This window comes from Rhinoraja longicauda, chromosome 14 (genome assembly GCF_053455715.1).
Source record: "Rhinoraja longicauda isolate Sanriku21f chromosome 14, sRhiLon1.1, whole genome shotgun sequence".
NCBI lineage: Eukaryota > Metazoa > Chordata > Chondrichthyes > Rajiformes > Arhynchobatidae > Rhinoraja > Rhinoraja longicauda.
In genome coordinates this window covers 36,268,773-36,291,131 of record NC_135966.1, presented here as the reverse complement: position 1 = coordinate 36,291,131, position 22,359 = coordinate 36,268,773, and the positions used below count along the sequence as shown (strand labels likewise).

Below are 22,359 nucleotides of genomic sequence, written 5' to 3'. Positions count from 1 at the left end.
GGGGGTGAATGGGTGAAGGAGGGAGGGAGGGGGTGAGGGAGGGGGTGATGGAGGGAGGGAGGGAGGGGTGAAGGAGGGAGGGGTGAAGGAGGGAGGGAGGGGGTGAATGGGTGAAGGAGGGAGGGGGGTGAAGGAGCGGTGAAAGGCTGCTTAACACATTGGATTATTCGTTTCTTCAATTTCGACCAAGAGCAGAATCCTTTAAACCCCTGAACCCCAGACTTAATTTTGTGTTAAACCATTAAATGGAAGAAATCTATGGGCCTAACTGAAACGCCCAATTTGAGGCGGTGGTATTCCTTGCTGAAAACAAAAACTTATGGTTTGGAGTGAAGCAACCCATGATATATTTTATTAAATGCAAAGTTAGTGGGTTTCCACTCCCCCCCACAAAAAAAAATCGCTCATCCTTATAAATTCCATGCCGCGAATGAGAATTCAGAATGTCTTGCAAGATTTGACTGTAGATGGCGTCCTCTCTCGTTAAAACGGGGTTCCTTTAAACGGCTGCAACAGGTTGAGACTGCGCTCTATAAACAGCTCTCAGGGAGTGGAGCGCTCCCTCCTATACAAGTCTCTCGTTCTCTGAAGAAGCAACCGGCTAGGCGTCCAGCGAGGAATATATATCTCTCTCTCTCTCTCCTTTGACTCACTGCGTTTATAAAGGAATCCCCTTTCCTCCCATCCATCCATCCATCCATCCGTCCTCACACGCAGGGGAGAAAGCACTGTTTTCTGGAGAGCCTACCCTCATTTATTGCTGGATTGTTATTTCTCTTTAAAAATCAAAACAACAACAATGCGGAAACTGCGGGAAGAAACGATTTAATAACGATTCCGGGAGCTCCAGAAGTCTCAACCCAGTGGAATGCGGTAAAACACGACTGAGTCTTGGATTAATATTATCACGTGTTGATAGTCAGGAACATTTTACGGTTTTTGTTTTTTGCAAAATAACTTATTAGCCTGATGGCATTAAATTTCAATCCGCATCGCTCTGGAGTTTAATTATACATGCGATTTTTTTTGTGTTGTTTTTGTATGTTGATGCTTGTTTTTGATCTGCTTGTTGTGGGTTTTGTCCGGACAGTTTGTTTATTGCTGCCAAGTGTAGACGTTGACTAGGGCTTATTCATTCTCACGCACACACACCCACACCCACCCCTCACCCCGATTACACGGACCTGAGTTAGTTAATCTTGTGACGCTCAAAGCAGGCGAGGCATGAGAAAGAGGGAAGGGGGAAAAAAAACTGCGAGACTGATCCCGTTTCACTGGGAGGAGTGATTGCGAGGGAGGGAGGGAGGGAGAGAGAGAGAGAGGGTGGGAAGAGAAAGCAAAGCGTACAGCGCCAAGCTCCGTGTGTGTGTGAGAGAGAGAGAGAGAGAGAGAGAGAGAGAAACGCAAAAGCAAACTCCTAAAGCCGGTGCTGCGGGTTCCTCGGATACAGACACACTAACGCCGAGGTAAGGGGCAGTACACAGACCAACCTGCTTTCTTTTCATTGTAAATCGTTTTTTTTTGGATATGGGGGGAAGAGGAGATAAAATATATTAATTTTGGTGTCGATCGTCATTTGCGTTGTGTGTTCAAGAGAGAAAAATGCACCTGCATTTGGTTACCAAGGCTGAAGGTGTATTTAAACCGAACCCCTTGTAAAACCCAAAGCTTGGCTTGGAGAGACTTGAAACCGCGGTGCGTTTAATATTGGGAGATCGGACTTGGTGTAAAATGTTAAAGAGCCGCGTAGGAAAATCTCCGATCATCGTAAGGGGGAAACCCGCGACTGATTTAATAAGGGTCGGGGGGGGGGGGGGATATCATAGATTCCCACTGATTCTTTTAAATATATAATGTAAATTACAGCTCGATTCGTGACGCGAAGCTCAATGTTAACGTGGAATTTGGTCATTTAAAAAATAAATTCAGTATATCGTCTCTACTTCCTCCTTTTTCGCCGCCCGGCTTTGCAACAGCAAGGCAATATCTCAATTCCTCTCTGCTACAATTTTTGCGCGTTCGTTCGCTCGCTCGCTTTCTCCCCACCCCACCCCCGCCTCCCCGTTTTCCTCCCCACCCCACGTTAGTCCGGGGAGGTGTTCGTCTATTCGCCGCCCACACCACCCGCCTTTCCTCCCCCGAAATTTGCAAGCGTCGTTGTTTTTTTTCCGCTTGCACTGTAGCTTGGATGAGCGCTGCCACTTTAACCACACCGCACACTGCCTGCCTTGCTTAGGAAAGGGTTTCTCCAATGGCTTTTAGCAAATGGGATTTTCTCGGCCAGGTTTAAACCTCCCCCCCCCCTTGTTGTTGGAGAATGCAGACGGGGCAGACGCCTCTGCTCCACTCTATAGAGAGGCACTCACTGCGTGTGTGTGTATGCATTCTGACTGTGTGGACATGGAATGCTCTCGGATCCGCATGGAACTCGCTGCTCGCCGCCTTCAAATAAGTTGCGTTGCACGATTGATGTGAGCGACAGGACCTTGTTAGAACTCGTAATAAAAAAGGCTGGGCTGATATTTTCACCGAAGTTCAAGGATTTTGTTTAATTTATTGTCCCTTTTTTTAATCCTTCCCTTCCAACCATCCCTCCCCTCCACCTATCATTTCCCCCCTTTTCCCCTTCCCCTCGCCCTGTTTCTTCTCCTTTCCATCCTCGCTCTTTGCCCCTCTTACACTTCCTTGTATCTCTCTCTCTCTCTGTTTGTCTCACTCTCTCTCCCTCCCTCCCTCTGTCTCTCTCTCTCCCCCTCCATCCCTCCCTCTGTCTCTCTTTCTCATCTCCCCCCCTCTCCTACATCTCCCACCTCCCTACAACTCTCCTTTTCCCACCTCCCCCTCTTTCTCCCACCTCCATCCATCTCTCTCTCTGGGTCTCCTCTTCCGCCCTCCATCTCTGCCTGTCCTCTCCCACCTCCCCCATTTCCCTCACACCTCCCTCCCACTTTTTCTCTCCCTCCTCCCTCATTCCCCACACCCTCCCACTTTCTCCTTTCCCTCCCACTTTCTCCATTCCCTCTCTCTCTCTCTCTCTCTCTCTCTCCCCCCTCTCCCTCTCTCTCCCGCTCCACAGTTGGCACCGCACTTGTTGACGCCGATGGCCCGGGTCCCGACCTCCGCCTACCGCGGCTTGCTGGCGTTCCTCGCCCTGTGGCCGCTGCCCGGTTCCCTGGCACAGAGTTTGGTGACCTTCAGCCTGCCCGAGGAGCAGCCTCCCAACACGCTGATCGGAAACCCGGGCGAAAGCCTGGGTCTGGAGCGGGACAACCGGCTGTTCAAGCTGGAGCTGGGCCAACCCTACCTGCGGGTGGACCAGACAGGGGGCAACCTGTACACCACGGAGACGTCCATCGACCGGGAGAAGATGGTGTGCGACAGGCCCACCGAGTGCCAGCTGGAGTTTGAGATCTCGGTCACCGACACCATGTACAACTCTCACACCGTGCTGGTGGAGGGCAGGATCCTGGTGCAGGACGTCAACGACAACTCCCCGTCCTTCAGCTCGCCGGTCATCACCATCTCCATCCCCGAGCACACCCCGCCGGGCACTCTGGTCAACATCCCCACTGCCAGCGACCGAGACGCCGGCACCAACGGCGTGTCAGGGTACGAGCTGCTGGGCAACGAGGGCCAGGGTCTGTTCAGCCTGCAGGTGGCCGAGGAGCACGGCGAGAGGTTGCCCCAGCTGATAGTCACCGGCTCCCTGGACAGGGAGAGGAGGGACACGTACGACCTGACTGTGAGGGTGGTGGACGGGGGGGAGCCGCCCAGGAGCAGCACCTCCGTGCTGAGGGTCAGCGTGCTGGACATCAACGACAACGCTCCCCAGTTCGAGAGGCACGCCTACCAGGGGTCGGTGGAGGAGAACAGCCCGGCGGGCACGTCCATCCTGCAGGTCAGGGCCACCGACGTGGACCTGGGGGACAACTCTCGGGTGGAGTACACCTTCGCCCAGGCGGCGGAGAGCGCCAGGAGACTGCTCCGCCTGGACAGGACCACCGGCTGGATCACGGTGCAGGGGCCGGTGGACAGGGAGCAGGTCAGCCAGTTCAGGTTCTACGTGCACGCCCGGGACAGGGGCCCGATCCCCAAGCAGGACAGGGCCTCGGTGGTCATCTCGGTGCGGGACACCAACGACAACGCCCCGGCCATCGAGATCAGGGGCATCGGCCTGGTCACCCACCGGGACGGGGTGGCGCTGATCGACGAGGACGCCCCCGTCGACTCGCCCGTCGCCCTGGTGCAGGTGTCTGACCGGGACGAGGGGGAGAACGCGGCCGTGACCTGCATCGTGGCCGGGGACGTGCCCTTCCAGCTCAAGCCGGCCAGCGAGGCCAGCAGCGAGAAGAAGAAGAAGAAGTTCTTCCTGCAGACCACCTCCTCCCTGGACTACGAGAAGGTCCAGGAGTACGTGATCCGGATCGTGGCCGTGGACTCTGGCAACCCGCCCCTGTCCAGCACCAACACCCTGAAGGTCAGGGTGGCCGACGTCAACGACAACGCCCCGGTCTTCGCCCAAAACCGCATGACCTTGGCGATCCTGGAGAACAACAGGCCCCCGACCTTCCTCCGCCGGCTGGACGCCACCGACGCCGACAGCGGCACCAACGCCGAGCTGGTCTACTCCCTGCACCCGGACCAGGCCGTCCAGGGGCTGTTCCAGATCAACCCCAACACTGGGGAGGTGAGGGTGGTCTCGGTCCTGGACCGCGAGCACAGGGGGCGCTACGAGTTCAAGGTGGCGGCGGCCGACAAGGGGGACCCCAGCCTGAAGGGGACGGCCACCGTGGTGGTCAACGTCCTGGACGAGAACGACAACGACCCCCGCTTCATGCTCAACGCCTACAACTTCTCGGTGCGGGAGAACCTGCCCCCCTCCAGCCCCGTGGGGATGGTCACGGTGTCCGACGCCGACCAGGAGGCCAACGCCAGGGTCACTCTGTACGTGGACCCCGACAACGGCGAGTTTGAGATCCAGAACGGCACCGGGACCATCCTCTCCAGGGTCTCCTTTGACCGGGAGCGCCAGAGCACCTACACCTTCCAGCTGAAGGCGGTGGACGGCGGGACACCCTCCAGGTCGGCCTACGTGAGTGTCACCATCAACGTGTTGGACGAGAACGACAACACCCCGTTCATCACCCAGCCGTCCAATTCCTCCTTCCAACACGTCAACCCCTTCAGCGCCGTGGGGTCGGTGGTGGAGAGGGTCAAAGCCGAGGACATGGACATTGGGAGCAACGCCAACCTGACCTACCACATCGTCGGGGGCAACCCCTTCGGACTGTTCCACATCTCGCACTCTGGGAGCCTGACCCTGGAGAAGGAGTTGATGCGCCGCCACTACGGCTTGCATCGGCTGGTGGTCCAGGTGAGAGACGGTGGGACTCCGGCCCGCTTTGCCACCGCCCTGGTGCACATGTACATCAACGACACCATGGGCAACGTCAGCCTGGTGGAAGCATTGGTGGGCCACAGCCTCAACACCCCGCTGGACGTCGACATCGCCGGCGACCCCGAGTACGAGAAGAGCAAGCAGAGGAGCAACGTCCTGTTCGGGGTGATCGCCGGCATCATCGCGGTCATCCTGGTGATCGTGGTCGTGGTGCTGGTCCGCTACTGCCGGCAGAAGGAAGCCAAGAGCGGCTACCAGGCGGGCAAGAAAGAGACCAAGGATCTGTACACCCCCAAGCAGACCAGCAAAAACGCCAAGCACAAGGACAAGAAAAACAAGCCCCCCAAACCATCCAAGCCACTGGAGGCCGAGGAGAGCGGCGCGCAGAGGGGATTACAATTCAACTTGATCAACGAGTCCAACACTGACAGTCCACGGATTCACCTGCCGCTGAACTGTAACCCGGGCAGCCCCGACCTCGGGAGACATTACAGGTCCAATTCCCCCCTCCCATCAATTCAGCTCCATCCACAGTCGCCGACTGCAGGGAAGAAACACCAAGTGGTGCAAGACCTGCCCGCGACCAACACCTTTGTTGGAACCGGAGACAACAACTCGACCGGGTCGGACCAGTACTCTGATTACAGCTACAAGACCAACCCCCCGAAGTACAACAAACAGGTAGGCAGACTTGTGTGTGCCCCTGGTACCCAATAACCCCCCACCCCTCCCTCCCTCCTCAAAGCACTGGGGACGATTTCTTAATGTTAATTAACATTTCAACTATCTTAAATCTCTTATAATGTCAGAATTTCTTTTTGAGTGAAGTGAACGGTGTGAAGTAAACCGGCGTGCTATATATTTATTATTTCAAGTCGATGGTCTTGTTTTGGTTCGCATTCAATGCAATATTAACGCGAAACCGTGCAGTGCGTTCTTAAAAGCAAAGGCGTGTTTAAGGAGGGAACGCCCTACCTAATAAATATCTTGTAGACTAATGGTGCATGAGGTTAGACACGTGTGTACACTTTCTGCCTGTAATATTCTAGATTCGCGTCTGCCCCCACTAGTATCCCGGCAGATTTAAATATCTGCTCACGTCCCTGCTTTGGAAGCGCTTGAATGTGAAGCTTATTGAAACGCACGTTTCTTTTTTCCAATTTACAACTGTGTGTGTTTTTTTTAAAAAAGCTCGTTAACAAACCGGGAGAACAAGGTGCTTGATCCCCTCCCCACCCCCCTCCCTTAATAATTGTTATTCCAACAACCGAGCCTTTCCCAGAACTGCAGGTTTAAATCTGACCCAAGGCACCTACCTCAGTTATACGTTTCAGTACGTCTGTGGCGTTTGCTCGTTGACATATTTGTGACCTGGTTTTGTGTTTTTGAGTGTCTTTGCAGAAGCGATTTCTGCTTGAAAGCAGCCTTGTTTAAAAAAAACCATGTTGAAATACGTGTGTTTATTTTTTTTTTAAAACAGCTATTTTTTCTGGATTATTAACTGGAAAGCTGTATTGGCATATTTTATTTTATAATATTGTGATCAGTGAATTTATTCCCGATGGGCGATAAATTGGTAACATTTCCGATTCAATAAACATTGGCTTATTTGGTATGTCTTATTCCATCGCAAAGGATTTTTTTTTCTTGATTATTTTATTTTGAAATTTCACCAGTCTCCTTCTGGTGGTGGTACAACTCAGCTGAACGTTGCTGTTTTGTTATTTATCGTATAATATAGGTACTCTCGGCCACAGTGCTCAATTATACTTTCATTCGTGTGTAACCCTTTCCACAGTAGATGTATAATGTAGAGGCTGAATTTGCCGTATAGCTGCTTGAGTTATTGGGTACACAGTAAGTACCTCTAATGTCAAAGCTAATGTATTAGACAAGGTTTATTATATACTGGGCGCCTGACAAATGTAATGTCTGTGGAGAAATCTCACGTCCCCTTGCAATTTCCCTCTTTTTTGTTCTCTCTCTCTTTCACCCCCCCCCTCTCTCTCTTTCACCCCCCCCCTCTCTCTCTCTTTCACCCCCCCCCCATCTCTCTCTCTTTCACCCCCCCTCTCTCTCTCTCTCTCTCTCTCTCTCTCTCTCTCTCTCTCTCTCTCTCTCTCTCTCTCTCTCTCTCTCTCTCTCTCTCTCTGCCTTCTTTCCCTTGCTATTTCATTGCCTCCCCGACTCCCTTTCTCACTACTTTAATGATCCAATGCTTTCTCTGATTCAATACATAATATGAATTTCATTGTCTCCATCCTTTGTGCAGAAACAGGTAATTTTAGTTATGAACCCAGAGAATAAAGGGCATTAGCTGATGTAGTGCTGAATTGTAAAAGAGATTGTGTTGAAATTGGATGAAGGGGACAAGGCTGTGTAAAACGGAAACGAAAACAGTGAAGGCTGGAAGCACCCATCAAGTCGGGCAGCATCTGTGGAGAAACAGAGTAAACTTGTCATGTTGTAGACCCTTTATCAGAACTGAATCGGAGAGAAAACTAGTTTTAGTTAATACAGAGGATTGGAGGGGATGAAGGGAATATCATTAAGGCATTCAAGTGGATATATTCTTCTTACTCTCACAATCTCTCTCCCATTCTCTGCAAATTAAAACTCACTTGTTTTCTCTCTTTCCCAGATCTGAATGAAATATCCTAAAACTGGACATGTTTATCAGTTTTTCTTTCCACAGATGCTGCCTGACCAACTGTATTTGTCAATTTTGTTTTTAATGCAATATTTCCAAACGTTTGAGCCTTTTGTTCTTTAAACCCCTTTCATGATCACAAAGCTCTTCACATAGAAACGTAGAAAGTTGGTGCAGGAGTTGGCCTTTCGGCCCCTTGAGCCAGCACTGCCATTCAATATGATCATGGCTGATCATCCAGAATCAGTAGGTAGACATGAAATGCTGGCGTAACTCTGCAGGTCAGGCAGGTCAGGTTGAGACCCTTCTTCAGACTGATGTCAGGGGAGGGAGTGGGACCAAGATAGGATGTAGTCGGAGACAGGAAGCTAAACTCTCGTCAAAGAGAGTGTTTAGCCCATTTAGCTAACAGATTAACCTTTCATTTTAACATTCTTCTGTCAGTCTTTGTGTGTGACAGTGAAGAGAACACCTTAGTTCTGTGTTGAAAAGTTATCCTCTGAGCAGATGTTGAAACCAACAAAATGAAAACCAGAGGAAATAGGTTCAAGGTGAAGAGGGAAAGATTTAATCGGAACATGAGGGGTAATGTTTTCACTCAGAGGGTGGTGGGTGTATGAAATGAGCTGCTAGAGGAGTCAGGGACTATTGCAACGTTTAAGTAACAAATTGACAAGTACATGGATAGGATGGGTTTGGACGGATATGGGCCAAACACAGACAGGTGGGACTAATATAAATGGGGCATGTTGTTTGGTGTGAGCAAGTTGGGCTGAAGGACCTGTTTCCATGCTTTAGACATTAGAGATACAGCGAGGAAACGGTCCCTTCGGCCCACGAAGTCCACGGCGACCGACAATCCTCCTACACACTAGGGAAAAATTATAATTTTACCTAAGCCAATTATCCTACAAACCTGCACATCTTTGGAGAGTGGGCAGAAAGTGGAGCGCCCGGAAAACACCCACGCAGTCACAGGGAGAACATACAAATTCCGTGCAGTCAGCATCCGTAGTCATGATTGAACCCGGGTCTCTAGCGTTGTAAGGTAACAGCTCTATTATTGTGGTACTGTGCCTCTTGTTTACAGAAGACGACACAGAGTGCTGGAGTAACTCAGCGAGTCAGGCAGCAATTCTAGAGGACCAGGATAGGCAATGTTTCAGGTCAGGGCTGATCAATCTGAAGAAGGCTTCTGACCCAAAACATTGCCTACACATGTTCCCCTGAGATGCGGCCTGACCTGCTGAGCTAATCCAGAACTCTGTGTCTTAAGATTTATAAACATGGTGAATTTGGTACTATGACTGAAAGTTGGGTAAGATTACCCGTGAAAGTTTAAAGGTGCTGTAGCTAATTACAAGGTATTATCGTGAGCAATGTTGGGCCCCACATCTGAGGAAGGATATGCTGGTGTTGGAGAGGGTCCAGAGGAGGTTTACGAGACTGATCCCTGGGATGACCGTGTTAACATATAATGAGCGTTTGACGGCACCGGGCCTGTAGTCGCTGGAGTTTAGAAGAATGAGGGGGGACCTCATTGAAATTTACAGAATGGTTAAAGGCTTGGATGGAGTGCATGTGGAGAGGATGTTTCCACTAGTGGGAGAGTGTAGGACCAGGGGCCATAGCCTCAGAATAAAAGGACGTACCTTTCAAAAGGAGTTGAGAAGGAATTTCTTTAGTCAGAGGGTGGTGAATCTGTGGAATTCGTTGCCACAGACGGCTATGGAGGCCAAATCATTGGGTGTTTTTAAAGCGGAGTGGCGGGTTCTTGATTAGTCACCGGTTATGGGGAGAAGGCACGAGGATGGGGTTTAGAGGGAAAGATAGCTCAGCCATGATTGAATAGCGGAGTAGAGTCGATGGGATGAATAGCCTAATTCTGCTCCTTTGACGTACGAAGATAATGAGGGAGATCTGTGGGAAATTAAATCTGTTGGACAGTGAGAGAATTGTGTTGGAAGAGGGGCAGGGGTGGCAGTGCTTGTTGTATGAGGTTGGCCAATGATCAGATAATGAAGAAATCCCACTGAGGTTTAGTAAAAGTATGATTGGTATTTTCTATAGTCATAGAATATAATGAAAAGTGGGTAGTGTGGTGAGAATGATTACGAGCAGTTTCTGTAACAGTAAGATGCTGGTTTGAAGTCTGAACTCCAGAATCAATGGGACAAATAGTGTTTCACAATGTCTTATCTTATTGACAAGGTTGGGGAGAGGGAGGGGTGTAAATGAGTCTGTAGTGCCCTTGTATGTGCCCTGGATTAGGCACCGTTCATAAGAACTGGAGTGTGGACTTTGAAAGTGATACCAGCACACCTTTTGTAGGTGGACCCAGTGGATTATTTCGAGGATCGGGGGTATGGCAATACTCAACTGGATTGTTTGTATGAAAATAAAATTCACTGCGTTAGCACTTTGCATACGTGACAATAAAAACACCTTTGAACCAGTGAAGCCTAGCTTTTGGGCCGAATTACCCATCATCATGACGGCCCCAAACAATTCTCCTGTAAGTGACGTTTGACAATGTTTCCAACTCCTGGTTTGCCCCACTGTCTAGCTGAGAAGGTGCCTGACGATGAGAACAAGTTGAAATGGATTTTTTGTTTAGTGATTTACTTTGTTTGCTGACTCTCGCTGTCTGAGCTTGTTCGTGAGAGAAGGGCACTTGTAGGTCTGTATAGGAAGGAACTGCAGATGCTGGTTTAAACTGAAGATAGGCACAAAATGTTGGAGTAACAGCGGGACAGGCAGCATCTCTGGAGAGAAGGAATGGGTGACGTTTTGGGTTGAGACCCTTCTACCACTTGTAGGTGCAGGAAGGTATCCTGCCTCTCTGTCAGAGTAGACTGTACTCACTTTGGGGCTTTTGGAACAAGGGGCGATATTAGTGCAAATAACATATTACCAGTGGTAAGATGGATTACGGAGAAATACATGTTCTTCTCATTCCAAAGGTTTGTAAATACCCATAAATTAAAGACGGACACAAAATGCTGGAGTAACTCAGCGGGACAGGCAGCATCTCTGAAGAAGGGTCTTGACCCAAAACGTCACCCATTTCTTCTCTCCAGAGATGCTGCCTGTCCCGCTAAGTTACTCTAGCGTTTTGTGTCTATCTTCGGTTTAAACCAGCATCTGCAGTTCCTTCCTACCCATAATTTAAAGGTTGAGTCATGAACTGGAGTATTGTTGTTTTGTAATTTCTTTTGAAAACCACCGTTTTGATATGGCTTTTAGTTCATTTTAGAGATACAGGACGGAAGCAGGCCCTTCGGCCCACTGAGTCTACCCCCACCAGCGATCCCCTCACACTAACACTATCCTACACAAATACCAGAGACAATTTACAATTTTTCCAAAGCTAATTAACCTGCAAACATGTATCTTTTTGGAGTGTGGGAGTAAATCAGAGTACCCGGAGAGAAGCCACACGGTCACGGTCACGGGGAATGTGCAATCTTCATATGGAGGGCACCCGAAGTCTGGATCGATTTGTCCAAGACGACCTAAATGCCCCTTCTACGCTAGTTCCATTTGCCTGCATTTGGCCCGTCTCACTGTCTCCTATCCATGTAACTGTCCAAATGTCTTTAAAGTCATGTTATGGTTCAATCTAGAGGTACAGTGTGGAAACAAGCCCTTCAGCCCATCGAGTCTATGCTGGCCAACGATCGGCTGTACACTCGTTCCATGATATCCCAGTGTTGCATCCTGCACACGAGGGACAATTTGCAGAAGCGTATTCACCCGCATATCTTTGGAATGGGGGAGGAAATTGGAGCAGGGAGCAACTACAAAACAGGGAGAATGTACAAAATCCATACAGACAGCACCCGTAGCCAGGATCGAACCTGGATCTTTGGTGCTGTAAGGCAGCAACCCTACCGCTGTGCCTCAGTACCTGCCTCGTCTACCTCCACTGGCAGCTAGTTCTGTATGCCCATCATCCTCTGTGTGGAAAACGTTGCCCCTCAGGTTCCTATTAAATCTTTCCTCTCTCATCTTCAACCTATGGCCACCAGTTCCTGTTCCCTCAACTCTAGGAAATAGACTCTCTGCATTCACCCTATATATTCCCTTCAAGATTTTGTACACCTCCCATCCCCTTGCGCTCCAAGACATAAAGTCCTTCCCTTCTAACCTCTCCCTATTAGCTCAAGTGCTCGAGTTCTGGCATTTTAGTTTAGAGACGCAGCGTGGAAATGGCCCTTCGGCGACCAGTGTTCCCCTTATACTAGACCTATCCTACACACTAGGGCCAATTTACAATTTTTACCAAAGCCAAATTAATCTACAGAGCTGTACGTCTTTGGAGTGCGCAAGGAAAGTGGCGCACCTGGAGAAAACCCACGCAGTCACAGGGAGAAGGTACCAGCTCCGTGCAGACAGCAACCTTAGAAATATAGAAACATAGAAAATAGGTGCAGGAGTAGGTCATTCGGCCCTTCGAGCCTGCACCGCCATTCAATATGATCATGGCTGATCATCCAGCTCAGTAGCCTGTACCTGCCTTCTCTCCATACCCCCTGATCCCTTTAGCAAAAAGGGCCACATCTAACTCCCTCTTAAATATAGCCAATGAACTGGCCTCAACTACCTTCTGTGGCAGAGAATTCCACAGACTCACCACTCTCTGTGTGAAGAAATGTTTTCTCATCTCGGTCCTAAAAGACTTCCCCCTTATCCTTAAGCTGTGACCCCTGGTTCTGGACTTCCCCAACATCGGGAACAATCTTCCCGCATCTAGCCTCTCCAACCCCTTAAGAATTTTATATGTTTCAATAAGATCCCCCCTCAGTCTTCTAAATTCCAGCGAGTACAAGCCCAGTCTATCCAGTCTTTCTTCATATGAAAGTCCTGCCATCCCAGGGATCAGGATCGAACCCGGCTCTTGAGCTGTAAAGCAGCAACTCTACCCCTGCGCCAACGTGTCACGTACCCATGTTCTCCAGAGATGCCGCCTGACCCACTGAGTCCCCCCCAGCGTTTTGTGCCTCTTGTAAACAAATGGACTTCGGAGGTCAGGAATTGGAATATTCCTCGGCTGGAGGGCCTGTTTCCCCGCTCTGTCTGAACTAAACTCAACTACCTGCGGTCCAGGGGGCGACGCAGGGTTAAAAGGATAGGCTTGTTATTGCTCTATTTTTCGTTGTATAGCAGAGAAGGCTACTGACTCTAGGATGCAGATTTGCTTGCCTTGCAACCTGAAGCCGATGGATCACCTGATACTCTACCCCTTGTGCTTTTCCGCACACTGTGGTGTATCTCTCGTCCTTGAAAGACTTAACTAATTTATTGCTATGAAAGCTGAGGAAATGAGCTGACTTAGATTCTTTTTTTTTTTTGGGGTCTCTCTCTCCAGATGGTCGGGTAGATATGGATGAAATATTATTTTCTACATATAAACGCGATGCTAGTCAGCAATTGAGCAGCGGTGAATATAAATATCTGCTGAGCAACCGCTTTTCGGAGCTACAGTCAGCAAGAGTTTTTCGTGATGATCGCCGTGTCTTATGACTGATCAGCTGCCTCAGCTTTGGACTATCTTTGTCCGTGCTCCTTTGTCTTGACTCTGGTGTTATCCTCAAGTGCCCCTTGTCAGCAGTGCCAGGTTGAGGGCATGATCTCAAATGCAGTGGGCTCTTATTTAAAGATGATAATGTTCTTTTTTTTGTGTGATGGCTCTCGGTTAAACTGAACGCTGAAGGTTCTGGGGAGACTTGATACGTAATTTCGTAAGTCATTGAGGTTTTAGTTTTAGCGATACAGTGTGGAAACGGGCCCTTCGGCCCATCGAGTCCGCACCGATTGGCGATCCCTGCACACTAACATGATCCGACACACACTAGGGATGATTTTTACAATTATACCGAGCCAATTCATGTTATGGCACAGACATTGTGGTCTGAACGGCCAGTCCTTGTGCTGTAGCGTTCTATGTTCTGAACAGTTTACTACTAAGAGGTCATTTGAAGAGTGGATTGCTCTATTAACTATGCGAAGGTCAGCCATATTTCACACATCTGTCTTGTGCTGGGATCAAACCTGGAGGACACTTAAAGGATTAACAGAGAACTGGAAACTTTAAATCACTTATTTGCAGAAGCACGTGGCGAATGTTTCTCAGACTGGCCGGCACAGAGATGCAGCTGGTAGTGCTGCTGCCTCAGCACCAGAGACCCGGATTCAACCTTGACCTTGGTTTGCATGTTCTCCCAGTGGGACTGGGGCTTTTCTCTGGGTGCTCTGTGGTTTCCTCCCTCGTTCCTGTGGGTTTGTCATTTAATTGGCCAGTGTAAAATTGCTCACAGTGTATCGGGAGTGGTTGAGACAGTAGAATATCCTAGATCTAGTGTGAAAGGGTGATTGGTTGTCAGCATCAACTTGCTGGGCTAAAGGGCCCATTTCCACGCTGTATGTGTAAACACAAACAGACTGAGTAATTGATAATCTCATTGAATGCTTAGTTTAGTTTAGAGATACAGCGCAGAAACAGGCCCTTCGGCCCACCAGGTCCACGCTGACCAGCGATCCCCGCACATTAACACTATCCTACAAACACTAGCGGCATTTTTTACATTTACCAAGCCAATTAACCTACATCCCTGCACGTCTTTGGAGTGTGGGAGGAAACTGAAGATCTTGGAGAAAACCCACGTGGTCACTGGGAGAACGTACAAACTCCATACAGACAGCACCCGTAGTCGGGATCGAACCCAGGTCTCCGGCACTGCAAGCGCTGTAAGGCAGCAACTCTACCGCTGCGCCATCGTGCCGCCCACGCTGTTGTGCGTAATCTGCATGCTTGTTGGACCAACCCTTAACTCTCCCTGTTCACCTCAGTGACAGAGGGTGGTGCAATGGTAGAGTTGCTGCCTTACAGTGCCAGTGATCCGTGTGCGATCCTGACTATGGGTGGTGTAGTGAGTTTGTACGTTTTCCCTGTGACTGTGTGGGTTTTCCCCGGGTGCTTCGGTTTCCTCCCACACTCTAAAGACGTACAGGTTTGTAAGTTAGTTTGCTTCGGTACATTGTCCTTAGTATGTGGGTTTAGTGTCTGGGGATTGCTGGTCGGTGTGGTAAGGGCCTGTTTCCGCGTGATGTCTCTAAAGTAAACTAATCACCAATGGCAACTGATGCTCACTCAAAACCCTTGATCATCTGTATGGATCTTTGTCTAATTGATGCCCTGTATATTCCTGGCCTGTATCTCTTTCCTATAATACACTGCAATGGAGGGATATAGTACTTTGCAGTCTCCGGATGTTATTGTATGAATATTGGAGTACTCTTTGAGGTACAGCTAATGTAAAATGAACTCTGATCCCTATTGTAAGGAGTAAGCCTTGAGTTGTTTCACATAGCTGGGAGTAATCATTTTTAAAAAACACCATTGGGCAGGTACATGGATAGGAAAGGTTTAGATGGAAATGAGCCAAATGCCAGTAGATGCGGGGTAGCTTAGATGTGGCATCTTGGTTGATGTGGACGAGTTGGACATCTTGGTTGATGTGGACGAGTTGGGTTGAAGGGCCCGTTTCCCTGCTGTGTGAGTCTTATGACTTTAATGCGTCGGGTTATTACCTGTTACAATAGCCGCAAGGAGCAAACTGCTGGAGGGTGTAGTTGAGGCAGGTATTATAACATTTAGATGACATTTGGACCAAGTACATGGATTGGAAAGGTTTAGAGGGATATGGGCCAAAAGCCAGCTGGTGGGACTAGTGTGGATGGGGCATGTTGGTCGTTGTGTGCAGGTTGGGCTGAATGGCCTGTTTCCATGCTGCGTAACTCTTTAAGATTTGCTCTGAGCTGTAGCTTTTGTAGCAATGGCTTTCATCGATGGGTTGTTGGTGATGCCGGCTAATCCATCTGCAGCTTGATTTGTAAAGGAATGAATATTGCGATTCTCCAGTGATTGCTGAGAATCTGCCTTGTGAAAATCTGTTTAAAGAGACATTTTTGATCTGAGGCGAGGTTTGATCTTGAACGCCTGCAGAAATATGAGGTAAAAGATACCAGGACCACTGAAATTCTGCATAAGCTAAGGGTTGATATCTATTCAATGAGTATTCTGGATGAGTTCAGATCATGAGGAAGGGTCCCGAACTGAAATGTCACCTATTCAAGACATTCAGAGATGCTGCCTGACCCTCTGAGTTACTCCAGTGCTTTATTTATTTTTTTGTAGACTGGCATGTGCAGCTCCTTGGGTCTCAAATGAAATGCTACTTGACTGCACAATAGTTTAACACGACATACACACGAAAATCATCGTGTTTTGCGTAATCTGCCTGCTTGTTGGACCAACCCTTAACTCTCCCTGTTTACCTCAGTGACATACACACAAAAAAAAAAGCCAAAATGGGGTAATATGGGGACACCCAACAAGGACGGGACAGCGAAGAATTTCTTCACTCAAATGGATTTGAGTCTATGGAATAGTTCCACAAAGCTGTGGAGGCCGTATCCTTAAGTATATTCAAAGTTGATTTTAAAAAAAAAATCAGTAAGGGAATCGAGAATTATGAGGAAAATGAAGGAAAGTGTATGAGGAAAATTGGACATACAGCAGTGGAGGGACTCAATGGGTCGGGCAGCATTTCTAGTGGCTGTAGATGGGTGATGTTCCTTCTTCAGACAGATTATTGGAGGAGAGAAGAAAGCTGGAAAGGGGAATTTGAATCAATTATGACCTTTTTAGATTTAGATTTAGATTCTACAGCGCGGAAACAGGCCCTTCGGCCCACCAAGTCTGCGCCGCCCAGCGATCCCCGCACATTAACACTATCCTACACACACCAGGGCCAATTTTTACATTTACCCAGTCAATTAACCTACATACCTGTACGTCTTTGGAGTGTGGGAGGAAACCAAAGATCTCGGAGAAAACCCACGGGGGGAACGTACAAACTCCGTACAGACGGCGCCCTTAGTCAGGATCGAACCTGAGTCTCCGACGCTGCATTCGCTGTAAGGCAGCAACTCTACCGCTGCGCCACCATGCCACTTTATTGAATGGCAAAACTAACTGGAGGGGCTGAACGGCCTGGTCCTGCTGCTTCTCATGGTTTTGATCATGTCCAGGACTTGCATACGCGTGCAAGATACAGAGTATATCTTTAGATATACTCGGCCCACCAATTCCATGCCGACCAGCGATCACCCTAGCACTATCCTACACACTACAATTTTGCCAAAGCCAATTAACCTACAGTCCTGCACGTCTTTGAGATGTGGGAGGAAACCGGAGCACCCGGAGAAAACCCACGCAGTCAAAGGGAGAACGTGCAAACTCCACACAGACCCGAGGTCAGGATCGAACCCAGTCTCTGGCGCTGTCAGGCAACAACTCTAATGCTGTGCCATTGTGCCGCGAGTCCATGCTTGCACATCATGAGCAGCTAAGAGCCGGCACTTTCAGCAGGACTGGTTATTTCTCGCAGACGACTGGGGCCAACGTTGAGGGATTCATTTTTAACATGAAGCAGCTTCACCATCCGGCGTGCCTCCAGTTCCCTCATTCCCACTCACTACGACGTCGTTCTCTGTGAAGTGGACACATTCCATTGGAATTAGCAAGGACATGTGTCGCTGGGCACCTGGATGGTATCTGATCAATGAGGAGGATTTGTACCAAGGTGTGCCAGTTAACAGGCTTGTACTGCAAGCCCCCAATGACAATGGAATGCCAGTCCATATGGTGAAGACGCACTGGGCTTGTTTGTACTAAATGTGCTGTAATCTGTTGGTCGGCACAATACTATGACATCTGTTCTACATAAATATACATACCTCTGCCTGTGCTGTGGGAAAGACTCGCTTGCTGCAGTCGTGGCCTTTTGTGTATTTGACAACATGGTGGTGGCACAGCAGTAGAATTGCTGCCTTACAACGCCAGAGACCCGAGTTCAATCCTGAATACGGATGCTGTCTGTACAGAGTTTGTATGTTCTCGCAGTGACCTGCATGGGGTTACTCCAGGAACTCCTTTTACCTCCCGCACTCCAAATACGTACAGGTTTGGAGGCTAGTTGGCTCGGTAAAATTGTAAATTGTCCCTAATGTGTCAAGGAGAGTGTTAGTGTGCGGGGATCGCTGGTCGGCGCAGACTCGGGGGACCGAAGGGCCTGTTTCTGTGCTGTATCTCTCAACTAAACTAAACTAATAAAGGTGAGGGACCCTTTCGGATTCCTGCCTCACTATAAGGGAGTGTTATGGTGTTAACCTGCTGAACAGGAGTTCCACTATATACAGGTAGCAAGCTATCTGGAGCTCTGCATCACAGCACTCAAGTGGCAGGAGCTGTGGACTTGATTCCTTTTTCTAAAAACAACTGATACATGTTTTAGCTGTTTTATTCATTTTGGCTGTTGTGTATTTGACTTTCATGTCATCCTGCCACGATTAAATGGCCTGGGGCAGGGAGGGTTGTGGAAATAATGCAGATTATCATCTGACATCCCACTGATGGCCTCCAATTGTACAGCTTTAGTGTAAAAGGGCAGAAGTAATAAAGAGTACATACAGTCTGGTGTCGGCAAAGCTGACCCACTGTGAAGCCGTTCAGTGTTTGCTGCCATTTCCAACTTGCTACACGCGGCAGTGATGTCTTTATGATTTTCTTGTTTTATTTTGTGCATGGATGATTATGGATTTTTAATCCTCCTCCTTCTGCCGGCTCTTCAGGGACAGCTTAACGTCAGTGCTTGGTGGGTTTAGATTTCGAGGAATGCTGTGTCCAAATATGGGTGTCCGGCCGAAAGCAAACGCGCTTGGTTTCCTGTTCCTGCAAACGGCCACGGTGCTGGAATGGAAACTCGCCCTGGGTTGCAGACTCGTGGGAGACAGCGGCATCTGAAACGAAATGCAGCAACGAATAAAAACCTACCGGACGGAGGAACTCCATCCCGAAACGTCACCTGTCCCGTGTTCTCGGAAGCCCTGGGGATGGAGAGTCCAGGAGGAGGGAGCTGCCAGAGATGACCGAAGCGAGGAGTGGGCCAGTGGAAGAGGGACCGGGCGTATCCAAGGTGCCTTGTGATCGATCAGCTGCCTCAGCTTTGGTAGACACAAAATGCTGGGGTGACTCAGCGGGTCGGGCAGCATCTCGGGAGAGAAGGAATGGGTGACGTTTCGGGTCGAGACGTTGGACTTTGGAGCTTTTCTTTGTGACTGCGGATGTGGGTTGTGCAAAATAATTTCACTGTGATGTGCAAACGTGACAATAAAGAGCATTGGGTCATTGTCCAGAGATGCTGCCTGACCTGTTGAGTTACTCCTGCACTTTGTGTCTTATTTTTATTATTGGAGGAATTAAACCTCACTGGCCTAGTACGGAGTCAAGGGTCAAGAATCTTTGTCATATGAACGGAGCAATAAATTGTTGCGAATTAGAGGGTACATAGCACTGTCGGAGGTATCATCTTTCCATACGGCACTACAACACCTGAACAGGCCCTTCGGCCCATAATGTTTGTTCTGAGCACGATGCCAAGGCCAACTCTTATCTGCCTGCACGTGATCCACAGCCCCCCCCCCCCCCAATCCATATCCATGTGCCTATGCAAAAGTCTCTCAGATACAGCTATGATATTTGCTTCAACCTTCCCGGCAACACATTATGACACCACCCTCTCTGTATAAAAAAACAAACACATTTTAATGCACAATGGGTATCCCCACACATCTCCGATAAACTTTTCCTCCTCTTGCCTTAAGGCTGTGCTGTTTCGTATTGATTTTTCCATCCTGGGGAAAGAAGTTCTGACTGTCTAGCCTATCAATACTTTGCATATTTTGATCTTCTTCTCTCAGATCTCCCTGAAACCACCGGCGTTCCAGAGAAGACAATCCCACCCTATCCCTGCAGCTATTGTCCACGATCAGTGCAGCATTGTCAATAACCTCTCGGCGCCCTTTCCGAAATCTCCGCATCTTTCAATTCTCCAATACTCCAAATGCGGCCGAAGCAAATTCCTATATTCTGCACCTGTGTAGCAAGGAATGGAGACATTTCAGATCAAGAAAGTATGTCGGCACTGTTAACATTGGACCCATTGAAATCAAGTTTTTGCCCCAAGTGATACAGTTCTCTATCCTTCTCAATACATGACGTACATATTCCGGTTTTGTCTTTTGCACAGCGTCACAGATCTACTTTGGATCCATATATCGGGTGCTGCCTGTGCAAAGTTTGCATGTTCTCCCAGTGACCACATGGGATTCCTCCCACATCCCAAACACGTGCGAGTTTGTCGGTTATTTGCCCCGTTCTAATTTGCCCTGAGTGTGTAGGGAGTGGATGATAATTGGAGAAGGACACAAAATGCTGGAGCAGCTCAATGGGTCAGGCAGCATCTCAGGAGAAAAGGAAGAGATGATGTTTTAGGTTGAGACCCTTCTTCAGACTGGAAATCAGGGGAGAGGGAAACTGGAGGTATGGAAAGGTACAGAACCAATCAGATCCAACACCAATAGCCAAGGAACCCACAATGGTCTATTGATGGCTGTGGAGGAGGTGACAATGAAGGGATGCGAATAGTGAAACTAGCAGGATGACTCGGGTGGGGAGGGATGAAGAGAGAGAGAATACAAGGGTCACTTGAAATTAGAGAAATCAATATTCGTACCGTTGGGTTGTAAGCTGCCCAAGCGAAATATAAGGTGCTGAAGTAAGTCAGTGGGTCAGGCATCATCTCAGGAGAAAAGGAATAGGTGACCTGTTTTGAGTCTGAAGAAGGGTCTTTTACCCTGAAACGTCACCTATTGCTTTTCTCCAGGGATGCTGCCTGTGCCGCTGAATTTACTTCAGCATTTAGTGTCTACCAGACCAAGTGGCCTCATTGGGCCCAAACCTCTCCTGCATTGATGCAGCCCCCTCTCCTCCCTCCCCCCCCCCCCCCCCCCCCCCCCCCCCCCCACCTCTCCCCCCCCACCAGCCCCCCTTTCCCCCTCCCTCCCCAGGAGGTAGATTTAAACTTTAAAATGTGAATTAATTTAAAAATATTACACTGATTTCAATCAAACTCCTTCCATTAGCACCAAAGGGACGACGGTGAGTAAGGTGGGGCTAAAATTGTCGCGCTATCATGTACCTTTTTGGCTGTAGTTCAGGAACAAACAAACAAATGAGAGTTTTAGTGTATAGATTTTCTGGCACTGCTGGTTTCAGCCGTGAGCTGCTTGGCACTGCAGAAGCTGTAAAGGACGATGCTGCTTTTCCAGTGTGGAGGACTATCGAGTGTCTGCTTGGATCTTCCATCAACACCCTGCTGCAGCAGTGGGCAGCATTGTGGCATAAACACTCATCCTTTGCCACTCTACTCCACCTGGCTCCTGATACCCCTGGCTGTCTCTGTCAGTGCAGTATGGTACTTCCATATCAAGGCAGTTTAATGAGCCACATTACTTCTAGCATACAAATCAGTTTCAGAAATCCAGCAGCAATGTTTACGAAGTATATTTTCCCTGAGGCTAACCTAATAAAGAATGGCACAGACTATTCCTCTTGTAATTTACCCAGAGGCAAAGTACCTGCTTGCTTTTGATTCTTTCAATGAGAATGCAAATGAAACTGTGTACTCCATGAAAATGACGGGTATTACGATAGTGATTGAGTGGGTTGGAGAGGTATCGAGGGCCTGAGCTGTAGGGAGAGGTGGGGCAGGCGAGGGCTTTATTCCTTGGAGCGGAGGTGGATGAGGGCGGTGATCTAAAAGACGTGAAACAAGATCACGGGAGAAATAAATAGTTGTAAATGCACAGGGCGACACGACACGGTGGCTCAGCGGTGGAGTCACTGCCTCACAGCGCCAGAGACCCGGGTTCGATCCTGACTCTGGGTGCTGCCAGTACAGAGTTTGTACATTCTCCGTGACCGCGTGGGTTTACTCCTGGTGCTCCAGTTTCCTCCCACACTCCCAAGGCGTACAGGCTTGCAGGTTAATTGGCTTCGATTTTAAAATTGTAAATTGCCCCTAGTGTGTGTTTTGTGTGCGGGGATCGCTGGTCAGAGTGGCCTCGGTGGGCCTCGGGCTTGTTTTTGGGCTGTCTCTCTAAACTACACTGAATTAAATAAAGAATAGATGGAGCCTTGGGTCTGTGATTCCTTTGGATTGTGACACCACCATCCAGGTTATCAGTTTACCATCTTACATTTGTGCTCCTGTCTCTGAGGTGAGACCGGCACTGTGACCCTAAGGCAAGGGTGAGGCCGATGGAGCAATGAGCTATTTACTGTGGAAGATTCAGGCATCAAGATAAGGCATGAACAGCAAGGATTTACTTTAGACTTCAGAGA

General features: G+C 48.9%; 1 protein-coding gene across 10 annotated transcripts in view; it reads left to right on the top strand.

Annotated features, from left to right (window-relative positions):
- Nucleotides 1–544: 544 nt before the first annotated feature.
- LOC144600209 (protocadherin-1-like) overlaps nucleotides 545–22,359 on the top strand; it is a 520,454-nt gene continuing 498,639 nt past the window's right edge. For 7 of the 10 annotated variants that reach the window (XR_013548099.1, XM_078411731.1, XM_078411730.1 and 4 more), the window contains exons 1-2: nucleotides 2,168–2,471; nucleotides 3,077–6,079. Coding sequence is in view for 9 of the 10 variants with exons in the window: in XM_078411731.1 (XP_078267857.1) it covers nucleotides 2,406–2,471; nucleotides 3,077–6,079 (3,069 nt within the window). In the remaining variant the exon portion in view is untranslated. Of the gene's footprint in view, nucleotides 874–1,335; nucleotides 1,467–2,167; nucleotides 2,472–3,076; nucleotides 6,080–18,746; nucleotides 19,247–22,359 lie in introns of those variants that run through there. The other 3 variants (XM_078411733.1, XM_078411728.1, XM_078411727.1) reach the window with 3 other exon arrangements.